This window comes from Chanodichthys erythropterus, chromosome 6 (genome assembly GCF_024489055.1).
Source record: "Chanodichthys erythropterus isolate Z2021 chromosome 6, ASM2448905v1, whole genome shotgun sequence".
In the NCBI taxonomy this organism is placed as follows: domain Eukaryota; kingdom Metazoa; phylum Chordata; class Actinopteri; order Cypriniformes; family Xenocyprididae; genus Chanodichthys; species Chanodichthys erythropterus.
This window is the reverse complement of record NC_090226.1, coordinates 33,533,817-33,548,341: the sequence shown is the minus strand read 5'-3', so window position 1 is coordinate 33,548,341 and position 14,525 is coordinate 33,533,817. Positions and strand designations below refer to the sequence as shown.

Here is a 14,525-nt window from a genome sequence, read left to right as displayed (position 1 = left end):
AAAGCTTCAGACATTTGAGCAATTAGCATAATATTCCCCATTTTTAAACTTGAGTCTATTTTGGATCAACTATTTTGATTGCAAATCAACTAAGGTTTTAAATTTACCATGAAATCAAAATGGACATTTCTTGTTTTGTTTTTTTATGGAATATTGCAGTATTTATTATAAATGTTTTATCCGTGCACATCATTATTGTTTTAAATTTATGTGCCTCATAATCTTTGATCAGAATAACTTCCCCTCCCTCTTGCAGTGACATCTCAGGCGGAGCAACCTGTCAATCATCCACAAATAGCAAACCACAACCATCCAATCAATTTCACACGGACAAAATCAAGCCCCGCCCTATATTTTTTCTTGTTCCAGAAGCTGTTTCGCTTGGATATACTGTACGCCACAATTGAGAAGAAAAGACCATCATAACTTCTGATTCATGCCAACTTTAATGTATTTTAAATCATAAGAGGCCTAACTGTCGTAAACTCAAATCTTATTGTACGCAACCAGAGTTGGTCGAAAATAACCCAAATCTGTCCATAAGTCTGCATAATGTTTTTTCTTTTATAGTATAATGTAGAAGCTCACTAAATCTGCAGGAGCTGATGGTGGAAACTCAAGTGTTGTGGAGGAAGTTGCATTTGATAGTCAGCTCTGGTTTTCTAGATGTTTGTGCCTATAGCAGACTTGAGGCCTTTATAGAGCTTTTGAGAAGCTGGTCTGGAATGAATTCACACTTGATTCCAAATAGTCAACCAATGAAAAGCGGTCACATTTTTGCACCTTCTGCAGCCAAACCAGAACAAGATATCCTTTGATGGCCTCTAGACTCATTGCATCACTGGCACTGGTGTGGGAACACTGACCTGGATGTGCCAAGGCACGCTGGTCTGACTCGAAACGCGTACAGTCAGGAGAGAGGGGGAAAGAGCTCAGCACTCACAACCCCCTTTTGTAGTGGCCTGGCTCCTGGAAATACCTTTTCCATTTGTTTTCTCCATTAGGCATGTCAAACATTTCTTCAATAATGAGTACTAAACCTTGAACCTAACCAACTCTGAGATGAATCATTATTTTACAATATATTTCAAAGATAAGTGACTGGTTGCTTGGCATCTTTCATGTCAGTCTGCAAAACAGTTTTTTGTTACTGAGTCAGTCTGGGTTTTCTAGAAATCTTAACTCAGGAATGTTTTCTAAAGTCAAGGGTACATACAATACTGAAGCTCGCAGCTTGCTCAGTCTTCTGTCTTGTTGATGTGCACTTAATGAAACTGGTTGAGAACTAAGGTAAATCGGTAAATGCATTCTCCTCCCTGACTTATATAAGGTAAATGCATTCTCCTCCCTGACTTATATAAGGTAAATGCATTCTCCTCCCTGACTTATGAAGCTGATTCTTGACATGTCAACAAATAATAGCTCATTTTTGTGTGATTTTGTATGGGTAAAAAGAAGAAAAAGGTAAAAAGAATTGATTTGTGTGTGTGAGTGTGTGTGTGTGTGTGTTGCTTTTTTCTATTTCAAATGCAAAATGGCTATACACTACCGTTCAAAAGTTTGTGGTCAGTAATATATTTGTATATTTTTAAAGAAATAAATGGACATTAAATTGATCAAAAGTGAAAGACATTTATAATGTTACAAAAGATACTATTTCAAATAAAGATTACATCTTAAGAAGAGGCGTGAGTTTACTGCAATGCAGGGCATTTTGTTGCAGACTGCACATATCGAAAAGTGACAAATGTCTTGTAGAGTCTTATTTATTAGCAAAAACACAGCATCCTATATTCACTAATATAGATTTCTAATTGAGACATCTTTATAAATCACTGCTGGGGTTTTCAGTTGAACGTTTCACTGATACTGAAGAAAATTAACTCCATCAGTTATGATTCATGTTCAATACAATTTAGAAAATTGCACAGACAGAACTGTAGGCCAGGTATTGATGCAATCTCACTTTAAAGCAGTTTAAAAAATAGCGACATTAATGCAGGTTCTATTTGACCCTATGAATTACCCTTTGCTGAAGCAAAGCAAATTAAAGCTTTGTGAAAAATTAAGCGAAGATGACGAACGAACGACAAGGAAGAACAAAAAACGAACATACAGTACACACGAGTATATACAAGCAAGAGTTGGTTGTTAGTTGCCAGCAACACACACTCAAAACCAATGTTACTAGCTTATGCAGCAGAAACAACACAACCTCAGCATCCATTTTCATGCCTTCCACTTCGGTCTTTCCACACACTGGAAATTAACACGGTTCATAAAGCTCTTGCCTGATCATAACCCTTCTTTTTCCAGTGATATTCCTCTGACCTTTTCTCTTTTGTAATGTCTCTCAGCCACACCTCTTTCTTTTCAGAACATAATGCTAGGGAGCCCGGCACATGACATGCAAGAAAAAAAGTAAATTGTGCGCAGTTTGTTCCCTCGATTTGCTCAATCGTGCGCAGGATTTATCAATTTGTTCCCTCGATTTGCTAAATCGTGCAGACGATTTACTGATTCGTTCCCTCGATTTGTTCAATTGTACAGATGATTTACTGATTTGTTCCCTCGATTTGCTAAATCATGCAGACAATTTATTGATTCGTTCCCTCAATTTGTTCAATTGTACAGATGATTTACTGATTCGTTCCCTCGATTTGCTAAATCATGCAGACGATTTACTGATTCATTCCCTCGATTTGCTAAATCGTGCAGACGATTTACTGATTCGTTCCCTCGATTTGCTAAATCGTGCAGAAAATTTACTGATTCGTTCCCTCGATTTGCTAAATCGTGCAGACGATTTACTGATTCGTTCCCTCGATTTGCTAAATAGTGCAGAAAATTTACTGATTCGTTCCCTCGCTTGGCTAAATTGTGCAGACAATTTACTGATTCGTTCCCTCGATTTGCTAAATCATGCAGACAATTTACTGATTCGTTCCCTCAATTTGCTAAATCATACAGACGATTTACTGGTTCGTTCCCTCGATTTGCTAAATCGTGCAGACGATTTACTGATTCGTTCCCTCGATTGGCTAAATCGTGCAGACGATTTACTGATTCGTTCCCTCGATTGGCTAAATCGTACAGACGATTTACTGATTCGTTCCCTCGATTTGCTAAATCGTGCATACGATTTACTGATTCGTTCCCTCGATTTGCTAAATCGTGCATACGATTTACTGATTCGTTCCCTCGATTTGCTAAATCGTACAGACGATTTACTGATTCATTCCCTCGATTTGCTAAATCGTACAGACGATTTACTGATTCATTCCCTCGATTTGCTAAATCGTACAGACGATTTACTGATTCGTTCCCTCGATTTGCTAAATCGTGCATACGATTTACTGATTCGTTCCCTCGATTTGCTAAATCGTACAGACGATTTACTGATTCATTCCCTCGATTTGCTAAATCATACAGACGATTTACTGATTCATTCCCTTAAGTTGCTAAATCGTGCAGACGATTTACTGATTCATTCCCTCGATTTGCTAAATCGTGCATACGATTTACTGATTCGTTCCCTCGATTTGCTAAATCGTACAGACGATTTACTGATTCGTTCCCTCAATTTGCTAAATCATACAGACGATTTACTGATTCATTCCCTCGATTTGCTAAATCATGCAGACGATTTACTGATTAGTTTCCTCGATTTGCTAAATCGTACAGACGATTTACTGATTCGTTCCCTCGATTTGCTAAATCGTACAGACGATTTACTGATTCGTTCCCTCGATTTGCTAAATCGTACAGACGATTTACTGATTCGTTCCCTCGATTTGCTAAATCGTACAGACGATTTACTGATTCATTCCCTCGATTTGCTAAATCATGCAGACGATTTACTGATTAGTTTCCTCGATTTGCTAAATCGTACAGACGATTTACTGATTCATTCCCTCGATTTGCTAAATCGTACAGATGATTTACTGATTCGTTCCCTCGATTTGCTAAATCATGCAGACAATTTACTGATTCATTCCCTCGATTTGCTAAATCGTGCAGACGATTTACTGATTTGTTTCCTCGATTTGCTAAATCGTACAGATGATTTACTGATTCGTTCCCTCGATTTGCTAAATCATGCAGACGATTTACTGATTCATTCCCTCGATTTGCTAAATCGTACAGATGATTTACTGATTCGTTCCCTCGATTTACTAAATCATACAGACGATTTACTGATTAATTCCCTCGAGTTGCTAAATCGTACAGACGATTTACTGTATTGTTGTCATGATTTCTGAGCATGTTCTCATTTGTTCCCTTAGTTACAGATTATGTTCACCACCTGACTCTTGTTTAGATCTCATTATCTTGTGTATTTAAAGGTGCAGTGTGTACATTTTTGCGGCATTTAGCTGTGAGATTGCGAATTGCAACCAACGGCTCAGTCTACCACTCACTCCTCCCGTTCAAGAGCACATAAAGAAGTGCTGTGGCCGACACAGGACAAAGATGTCTGAGACAGCAGAGAGTAGCCAGTCAAGCAATGAAATTTCTTTGTCTATTTCTAATAAACCAGACAATGATTACTACTACTACTACTACTGCTTCTTCTTTTTCTTCTTCTTCTTCATGCGTATACAATGTAGTAATGATGCGAGCTGCCTCTAAAAACATTATCGAAGAAGAAGAACAACAACATAGTGACAAAATGTGCTCTGTAGAGCGGTTTGTCCATTTAGGGCTACTGTAGAAACATGCCGGCACAAAACGGCGACTTAGCATGTCAGGGGACCCGCGGTGTATGAGATACAAATGACTCATTCTAAGGTTTACGAAAACATAATGGTTTTATTATCTAAACTCTTTATACACCAAAGAAAACATAGTTATGTATATTATATTGCATTTCTGTCAATAGATGCTCCTAAATATTACACACTGGACCTGTATCAGTTTGGTTCTCTCTTTGTGAGAATGTTGTCTCTTTCTGTGTTTTACAAAGCTGTCACGTTCCTTGCATTTCTTTGTTTTTGTGTTAAGTTATATTGCAGCAAATAGTTCCCCTGCTCTGTATCTTCTCTGACCTGTTGTGACAGAAAGCAGTTGATTAAAAATGTTTGACTTTTATTATAATAGTTCTTTTTTAACTCTATTGGACCAGAATAGAAAGAGTAAAGCAAGCAGGAGTCAGACATCAGCCTTGTAGGGGAAATGACCAGCCTAGGGAAAAACAGTCTGGCGGGCAGATAGGCTTGGCTGCGATAATTTTGTTTGGAAATAGACATCAGCAACTAGCGTGAACTGGCGGCACTTGACGTCCTCGTACACTGTTAAACACTGTCCAGACCGCAAACATTCATACAGGCTGTCTGATTTCAGTTGATTTTGGACACAAATGTGTCACATATATGCATTTTTTCCCCTAATAAATGATAGCTGATATGAATTGTTAACACATTTAATCATTATTTGTTTTGGCTCTTCTTTTTTGTAGCTCCAAAAACCTGCAGCCCCAAGCAATTTGTTTGCAGGGATCAGGTGACGTGTATCTCCAAAGGCTGGCGGTGTGACGGGGAGAAGGACTGCCCGGACGGATCGGACGAGGCCCCAGATGTCTGTACGTATCACTGTTTCTCTGTGGTTTTATTTGCATCTTAGACCTTGAGTACCTTGATAGTCTCGCAGGGTCTGCAAATAATTGTTGCAGCATGTTCAGGTAATCACTGCAGTTCTGCATTTCTTTCTGTAGCATCACATTTTTATTCAATATGTCCTTGGTTTGAGTCCCAGCTGGAGGACTTTCTGTAGTAAAGTGTACCAGTAGTGGGCAAAAGTGATGTCCAGAAGGAATATTTGTTTTTAATGACCCTATATGTTCGATTTAACCATCAACATATGAGGAAAATATATTATATATATATATATATATATATATATATATATATATATATATATATATATATATATATATATATATATATATATATATATATATATATATAATTTTATATATAAAAGAAGAGCAAAACACTAAATTTGGTTAATGTATTTATCTGACAAAATTATTTGGTAAAACAAGGCAAGCTACAGGTTTTATTTTACTATGCAAAAGAAAAAGCTCACAAGAAAAAGCATGCATTGACTACAGCTTAATCAGTTATTTATATTTTATTGTTTCTCTCTGTTTTTGCAAGTGTTTTTCATTTCTTTGTATGACAGTCTGGCCAAAAATGATGTCGCACAATTTGGCATGTTTCATTGTGCTATTATCACAAATAAAACAATCGACTCCAAGCAAAACTATGCAATATGCTTAACACATTGTTAATAATAATTGAATAAAGGGTGACAATGTCAATTTTCCTAGGCAGGACTCACTTTTGGCCATTACTGCAGACGGAAGGATTTAATAAATCGAAGATTTTTAGATTCTTGATGTTACTTCCAAAGCATGAAAACATGGATCAATATACTATGATGTTCCACTGAGGAAGGAATAATACAATATTTTTTACGAACAGTAATAGAAAATTGAATTTAGAGGTACTTTGATCCAACATGTAATCATTTTTCAATTATGAGAATAGATTGTTGATATGGTGTTTTATGTGAATCCCTGTAAAATATTGCATATATGTATGATTTACAGTTTTGTTGAAGGATAATAAATAGTTTCTCGGAAACTGTTGATTAAGTGAAAATGTTTGGTGTAAAAAGCCCACATGGTACTGTGGCAGGGGAAAATGCAGAAGGCCTGATCTGCATACATTTTTGTCCATAAGTGACAAAAACATGTGCAACGTGTATTTATTTTTACATTATCCTTTAAACGTACTTACACCATTTCTTTTTACACAAACAATATCAGTATTTAATTAAATGAAAATATTCTTCATTTGGAGCTTTTAGCCATTTATACATAACTTTTTTTATTCATAAAAATAGAAGATGAAGATTTGAATGAAATCTGAGTCCCAGCACAGGCTGTGCGCAGCTGTTGCGTGTTTCTGATAGGACGTATCGCTGTTTGGTTACTCTAAGTGGTCATTCTTTTTCCCAGAAGGCTTTGACCTGAAGCACACGTTCTTTCGCTCTGCTTGTTTAGTCTGATCAGTTTCAATGACATTGACTTCATTTGGCCTTGCTTATATCTGTTTATGGTGAGCTTTTAAGAAGACACAGAGAGCACCAGATCTGTTTTCCTATTTCCTATTTAACACAAACCTAGATCACCATTATAATCAACAAAGCTGACAAGCCATCAGTTGACAGATTACCTCTTTTTGTTATCTATGTACTGACTTTAACCAGTTTGTTTGCCCAAATCTGACAGGAATATCAGTGATAATTCCAACATACACCGATAAGGCATAACATTACGAGCACCTTCCTAATATTGTGTTGGTCCCCTTTTGCTGCCAAAACAGCCCTGACTGATTTTTGTGTGCTGTTATTATTAGATAATTATATTTTGCGAGAACCCACGAGTCATTTCTTTGTTCCACGTGCATTTCAGTATCTTCCCTCCCGCATCTGCACTCTTGTCGTACGCTGCACACTGTTGCAGTCGGGGATTGCAGACCTCTATCACAAACCTTATTCAGGCAATTAACCAAAATCCCATTCAAAATAATCATTTGACTTCAGAACGATGGAACTGGAAGTGCTAAAATGCAACTTATTTCTGGGTTTTACCTGCAAAAATGTCATTCCGCATAGTAGGCAAACAACTACTGAAAAAAAGAGTCACAAAGCACTGCACGTGATTTACATTCATTTGAATGCGAGAAAGTGAAGATCAATTTAACAACAGCTTCTAATCTCAGGTCGAGGTGAAAGTTTTTTGTGACTCGCAGTGGGTGCGAAGTATGCGAGTGTGAAGTATCTTTCCATTCGCACCCTTTCTGGCAGGGCCGCCTAATAGAAAGGCGCTAAGCAAATAATGTGCTGTCAGTTTATCATGAGGCGAGCGGGAGAAGGGCGAGCGACATAATTAGAATTAACTTGCTACTCCAAATCTGGCCCTGGAAAACAATGGCGCAGTTCATGAAGCAGCATTAGGACTTATGGAATGTTTCTACTTCTTCGTCACAACCAATTACATGCTTTGAAATTATTTATCTGGCGTGGCTTTCAGAAGTGTTGGGTAAGAGAACAGGCAGTACGGCTGAATCTGCTCCATAAGAGGAGGAGAGGAGAAACAGGCTGAGCTGCTTTTAGTCTGGAAGTCATTAAAACCCAGTCCAGAGGAATGGAGGAAAACGGCTGTTTTTTCATGACCTGCTTGTCTCGGGCTCAAACTTCTCTCTCGCTTTCTCTCTCTCTCAACACACATAGACAACTGACACCCTGGTCTTCAGCGTTCTCTATTTTAGCTGCGCTACAGGCTATTGACGCTCCTTTACGCTCTTTGCATTAAAATTAGACAGTCTTTTCTTAATACTTTGAGAGCCGATGTGACGTCTTACTCCCTGCTTTAGTAAAATGTTCCACTGCTCTCAAAAGAATTCTGCCATCATTTACTCAACCTCTTTTCAAACAAGTAGAATTTTCGTTCTTCCATGGAACACAAACGATGTTTTGAAGAATCTCTGAGTTTCCTTTTTCCATACAGTGAACATATTTGATGACCAGTTACTATAAGGACAAAAAGATAAAAATGTCATAAAAGAACTTGCGCACTATATCTAGTATTTAGAAGTTTTACATTTTTAATTCATTGGAATTATTGCCCTTCGCCATATCTCTCAAATCTGATTCACAAATGCATTAATTTAAACTTGTTACATTCAGTTGTGAGACACAATGTCACTCCTAAAAGTAAAGTTTCCAAAAATGGTTTCTTATTACATAGAAGAAACATGTTGGGTTCCCCAAAGAAACTTTCAGTTAGTGTGATAAACATTTTAAAGGGTTAGTTCACCCAAAAATGAAACTTATGTCATTAATTACTCACCCTCATGTCGTTCCACACCTGTAAGACCTTCATTCATCTTCTGAACACAAATTAAGATATTTTTGATGAAATCCAATGGCTCAGTGAGGCCTGCATTGACAGCAAGATAATCAACACTTTCAATGCCCATAAAGTTATTAAAGACATATTTAAAACATGTGACTGCAGTGGTTCAACCTTAATGTTATGAAGTGATGAGAATACTTTTTGTGCACCAGAAAAACAAAGTAACAACTTTATTCAACAATATCTAGTGATGGGCGATTTCAAAACACTGCTTCATGAAGCTTTACGAATCTTTTGTTTCCAAATTCACGTGATTTCAATAAACAAGGCTTTGTTACATCATAAGTTTTTCGAAATTTCAATGGTTCACCACTGGGGGGCGTGACTTTGGCAGTTTGATACACGCTCCGAACCACTGATTCGAAACAAAAGATTCGTAAAGCTTCATGAAGCAGTGTTTTGAAATCGCCCATCACTAGATATTGTTGAATAAAGTCGTTATTTAGTTTTTTTGGTGCACAAAAAGTATTCTTGTCACTTCATAATATTAAGGTTGAACTTTGTTTTAAATATGTCTTTAGTAGCTTTCTGGGCATTGAAAGTGTAAATTATCTTGCTGTCAAAAGAGGCCTCACTGAGCCATTGGATTTTATCAAAAATATCTTTATTTGTGTTCTGAAGATGAATGAAGGTCTTACAGGTGTGGAACGACATGAGAGTGAGTAATTAATGACAGAAATTTCATTTTTGGGTGAACCAACCCTTTAACAATTCGAAGAACCTTTTTACACTAAAGAACCTTCTGTGTATTGAAAAGGTTTAATGAATGTTAAAGGTTAATCATGAACAATTAAAAAATGAGGCAACGTCTTCATGCACAAAGTGTGCTGCATTTTCATGCTTTCATTATTCAGCTCAGAGATTCTTCTAATGTTTTTTGTGTTTCAATGAAGACAGAAAGTCTTAGAATAACATTAAAAAGTGAGTGGATGATGACAGAATTTAAGCAGAAATATACCACCAATATCATGCTTAACCGGGATGTGTGTGGAAACGTGCTCTGTTTGTGGATTCCTCAGTGCAGATGTGTCAGATCATTGAAGATCTGCCCCATGAAAGAGGTTTATTTATTTACGTGGCTGGATTTCACTGTGTCTTTTGTGAAAGTGGCCATGGCTAGCAGTGAAGTCTGTCGCTGTGCCCACTGCAGCTGCTGTGGCTTTCCTCTGCGGACACTACTACACAATAGACAGCTTTGTACCACCGGTCCTGGGCTTCAATGAGATGTGAACATTGATATGCTTTTTAAAAAAAAAAAAAAAAAATTATCATTCTTTTATTGTCAAATGTCAAAAATGTGTATATTAAAACATGCAATATGTTGCATGTATGTATGTATCTTGTATCTACTGGAGAAGCCATCTTAAATGAGGTCTCACTCAAAAGCGTAATTTCATTAAAGCATAATGATATTGAGTAGGGCTCGGCCATATATTACATATATATTACTTTATAGATATTTGATTTCGATGTTATAAAATCATGAATATCGGGATGATTTCAATTAACCTGAAATCAGACTGTGCTGGTTGACCAATTTCTCACCCTGAGGTTTATATTTTGTCAGCTACTGACAAAATATACAGTAAAATATAACATTTTACTCTTACCAGAATTGCTTGAATGCACACCACATTTTCATAACTTCCAGATTTGTCAGTATGAACTTCTGTAATGGAACATCAGTCCTTTTTGGGCAAACTAAATTGTTCCATATGGTAAACTGAAATCCCAACAACATTTAATTAAATGATTAAGAATTATAAGTAATTATTGATTTCTTAGATGCAATACCCTGCACTGTACCCACAACCAAACCTCTCTTCATCCCAGAGCTGTGGTCTATGTAGCACGTGTGTGTAAAAGTCATTTAGATCTGTCTCACGTTGAGCAGGTTGAAGGTCTGAGCTCTGATCTCACAGCAGAGCTTTGACCTGCTGCGCTGAGATGAGAAGAGTCTGTTGTTTAAAATCTGACAGCTGGAAAAACGGACCGAGCATAAAATATCAACTATGTGTTTATCTTTAGAGATTGAATTCTTAAAATGCTTAATCGTTCATACACCAACTTGGTTAGCTGACTCATTCAAGAGTTCAATATCTGTGGTCTTTAAATGCAGAATGCATGATTGTCTCCCTCTAGCACAAACACAACTGGTGTCAAACCTGCTTTAAATCAGTAATGCCTAATTAAACAGATGGATTCTTTGTTTAAATCTTGCGACACCTGATCATTTACAGGTACTGTAGCATTTGTTCTAAGAGGCAGGGCTTACAACACGAGGATTGAAAATTTGCATGATCTTTTACAGCAATATAATACATTGTGAGATCACTGTGGAACCTATTAGCACACAACTGCCTCCACAGCATGTCTTCTTTAGCATTATTGTGATTTCACATATATAACGATATCCTGTCTCCGTATGGACTTTGCCACAGTTGGTCACAAGATTCTGCTTGACTGCAGAACAGTGCTGGCCTATCACATCCAGTCCTATACTGGTTTAGATCCTGATTAAGTAGCTTGGGATAAGTACTGTATGTTGAACGAGGCACACACACCTCCACAAACCATGTGATATTTTGAGGTGTCCCCCAAGTCTCAATTCTGGGTCCTTTATTTCTTTTTTTATTACGTATGTTTTTAATCGTTAAATGATCACAATCTCAATTTAAATATCCATGCAAGCTTAATGCTAAATGACAACGATTCGCCTGTGTCTATTAAACCTTTGAAAAATCACATTGAATATTCAGATCTGCGTTGATGCTGCCGCTGACCCGGAGAGAGCAGTTGTCACGTATGAAACAGCTTCATAAATAATCTTTTCAACCACACAGTATCATTATTTCTGTCTTACAATAATTCAAATTATCACAAAAGTACTGGCATAAAAGTTTATTGTTTGGATATAAACACTGATGTCTAAGGTGGCGAACAAAATAAAGTAAAACTTCTGTTGAAAGTAACTTAAGGATTACAATAAAAATGGTGTCAATTACATCGTTACAACACTGTAAACAATTATTTTCATGATTTATCATAACATTTTTTCTTTTGTTAAATCACCTTAGATAATTAATGTAGTTCAGATAACATGATATTTTGTGTTTCTGTTGATTAAACCAATCGCCTTCAGTGATATCAAAATTTCAAGGCAACCAGGTAACTTACTTTACGTTAAACCAACAATTCTTTTTTTTTTTTTTTTTACAGTGAGGTGGTGACAAGTGATTGTTAAAAAATGTGTTTGTCATTGAATCATTCGTTCAAGAGATTGATTCAAAAATGCTGATTCATCCAGCAATGAAATAATATGAGTGAATCATTAAATCATACATTCAAACCGATTAAAAAAAATATATGTATATTTTAGTCTGCAACAATTATCATTTTCTCCGAACCTCTAGTAAATTACATTTTGTTTAGCTGTTTTTCAGAATTGTGGGAGAATCGTGATCTCTATTTTAAAACAAAAATCATGACTTTCAATTCATCCAGAACCGTGCAGCTCGAGTATGTTTGTTCCCATTAGCTGATGTAATTATCATCAGATCTCCTCGAATCAATTAGTACCCTGCTGGACGTCACTGTTCTAGTTGTACTAGAACATTATACAACCTAATTAATATTGATTATTTTCAGAGAAACGTCCATTAGTGTCCTTGTCTCTGAAGCCCAATAAGAATTTGGGAATCATATTTGACATCAAATTCATTTTTAAGAAACTCTATTAGCAATGTTTATAAAACAGCATATTATCATCTCTGAAGTATGCAAAATTCTCTCCCCAACTGAAAGCGAGAAACTCATTCACACATTTTATATGAGACTTAACTGCTGCAGAAGTGTTTTGGCTGGAAGACGCAGCTGCAAGAGTGCTGACTCGTACTCAGCTGAGGTATCACATTAAATCCCTTCAGTGGCTACGTGTCTCACAGAATTGATTTCAAGATCCCTTATTGACTTTTATAGGTGCCCTAGAATTTAAAATTGAATTTACCTCAGCATAGTTAAATAATAAGAGTTCAGTACATTGAAATTACATACAGTGAGTCTCAAACTCCATTGTTTCCTCCTTCTTATGTAAATCTCATTTGTTTAAAAGACCTCAGAAGAACAGGCGAATCTCAACATAGCACCGACTGTTACGTAACAGTCGGGATCATTAATATGTACGCCCCCAATATTTGCATATGCCAGCCCATGTTCAAGGCATTACACAAGGGCAGCCAGTCTGGATCTGAGCACAGCTGAATCATCGGAAGTTCTGCAGGTAGGCTATTGCAAAGCATGCAAGGACAATAGTGAAAATGGCAGATGGATCAATAATAGCTGTTCATGATCCATGATATCATGATATTTTTAGTGATATTTGTAAACTGTCTTTCTAAATGTTTCGTTAGCATGTTGCTAATGTACTGTTAAATGTGGTTAAAGTTTCCATTGTATTCACAGAGACCAGATCCATGCCTTTATTTTCATTTTTAAACGCTTGCAGTCTGTATAAACGCATCTTCATTCTTTATAAATCACTCCAACAGTGTGTAATGTTAGCTTTAGCACTGTTAGCCGCAGCATACTATCAAACTCATTCAGAACCCAGTATAAACACCTGCAAAATAAATACCATACTTACATGATCTGATATGCTGCATCACAAGCACTTTGTAAAGATCCATTTTGAGGGTTATATTAGCTGTGTGAACTTTATGCAATGTATTATAGAGTTGTCAGCTTGGGGGCGGGGAGCGCGAGCATTTAAAGGGGACGCACACTGAATCGGCGCATATGTAATTACGCCCCAAAATATAGGCAGTTAAAACATTGTATGATAAAAAAAAAATAAAAAAATCTAGGGGGTATTTTGAGCTGAAACTTCACAGACACATTCTGGGGACACCTTAGACTTACAGTATATTTCACCTTGTGAAATAGGGTTCTAGGGGACCTTTAAATGTCTTTATGGTGTCATCCTAATGTACAGGAGCAATATAATTTCTAAAACAGTATACTCCAGTTAGATGCACCTAAAACAGCCTATAGTATGGTAACACTCTCAATTAGCACCTTAAAAAGTATTGGTAAATACTTTACACAATAAATATTGAATGGTCTATTCATAGTTTTAATACATTTTTTTATTATTATTATTTTTGATTTTCAAATTTAAGAATTATTTAAATAGGTTGGTTATATTATCCTATAGCATTTATGTATTGATACAGAAACTTGGTGCCTTCATATTTCACTGATGTGTTGTCAAACTTATATATTATCATCTGGGTGACAAGACTGTTGCTTCTGTTATTCTTGGTTTTCAAATGTTGCTTAACTTTTAAAAAAGAAGAAAATACTTTCATCTGGCCAATTTTTATGAACTGTTGTCATGAAGATGTTACAGTTGCAGCAAGAGCATGCAATCAGCTAAAATAGAACAAATGCTTAACACGAGTCAAATATGTAATATATAATGGTATTTTAAACTAGACAAGGTTGTTCTCGGCTCTTAATGGCTTTGAGTGTCGCTTCCACA

General features: G+C 36.5%; 1 protein-coding gene across 6 annotated transcripts in view; it reads left to right on the top strand.

Annotated features, from left to right (window-relative positions):
• Positions 1-14,525, top strand: part of lrp1aa (low density lipoprotein receptor-related protein 1Aa) — a 223,629-nt gene that overhangs the window by 33,684 nt on the left and 175,420 nt on the right. For all 6 annotated transcript variants that reach the window (XM_067388716.1, XM_067388715.1, XM_067388717.1 and 3 more), the window contains exon 2: positions 5,459-5,581. In XM_067388716.1, the coding sequence (XP_067244817.1) occupies positions 5,459-5,581 (123 nt within the window). The remainder of the gene's footprint in view (positions 1-5,458; positions 5,582-14,525) is intronic.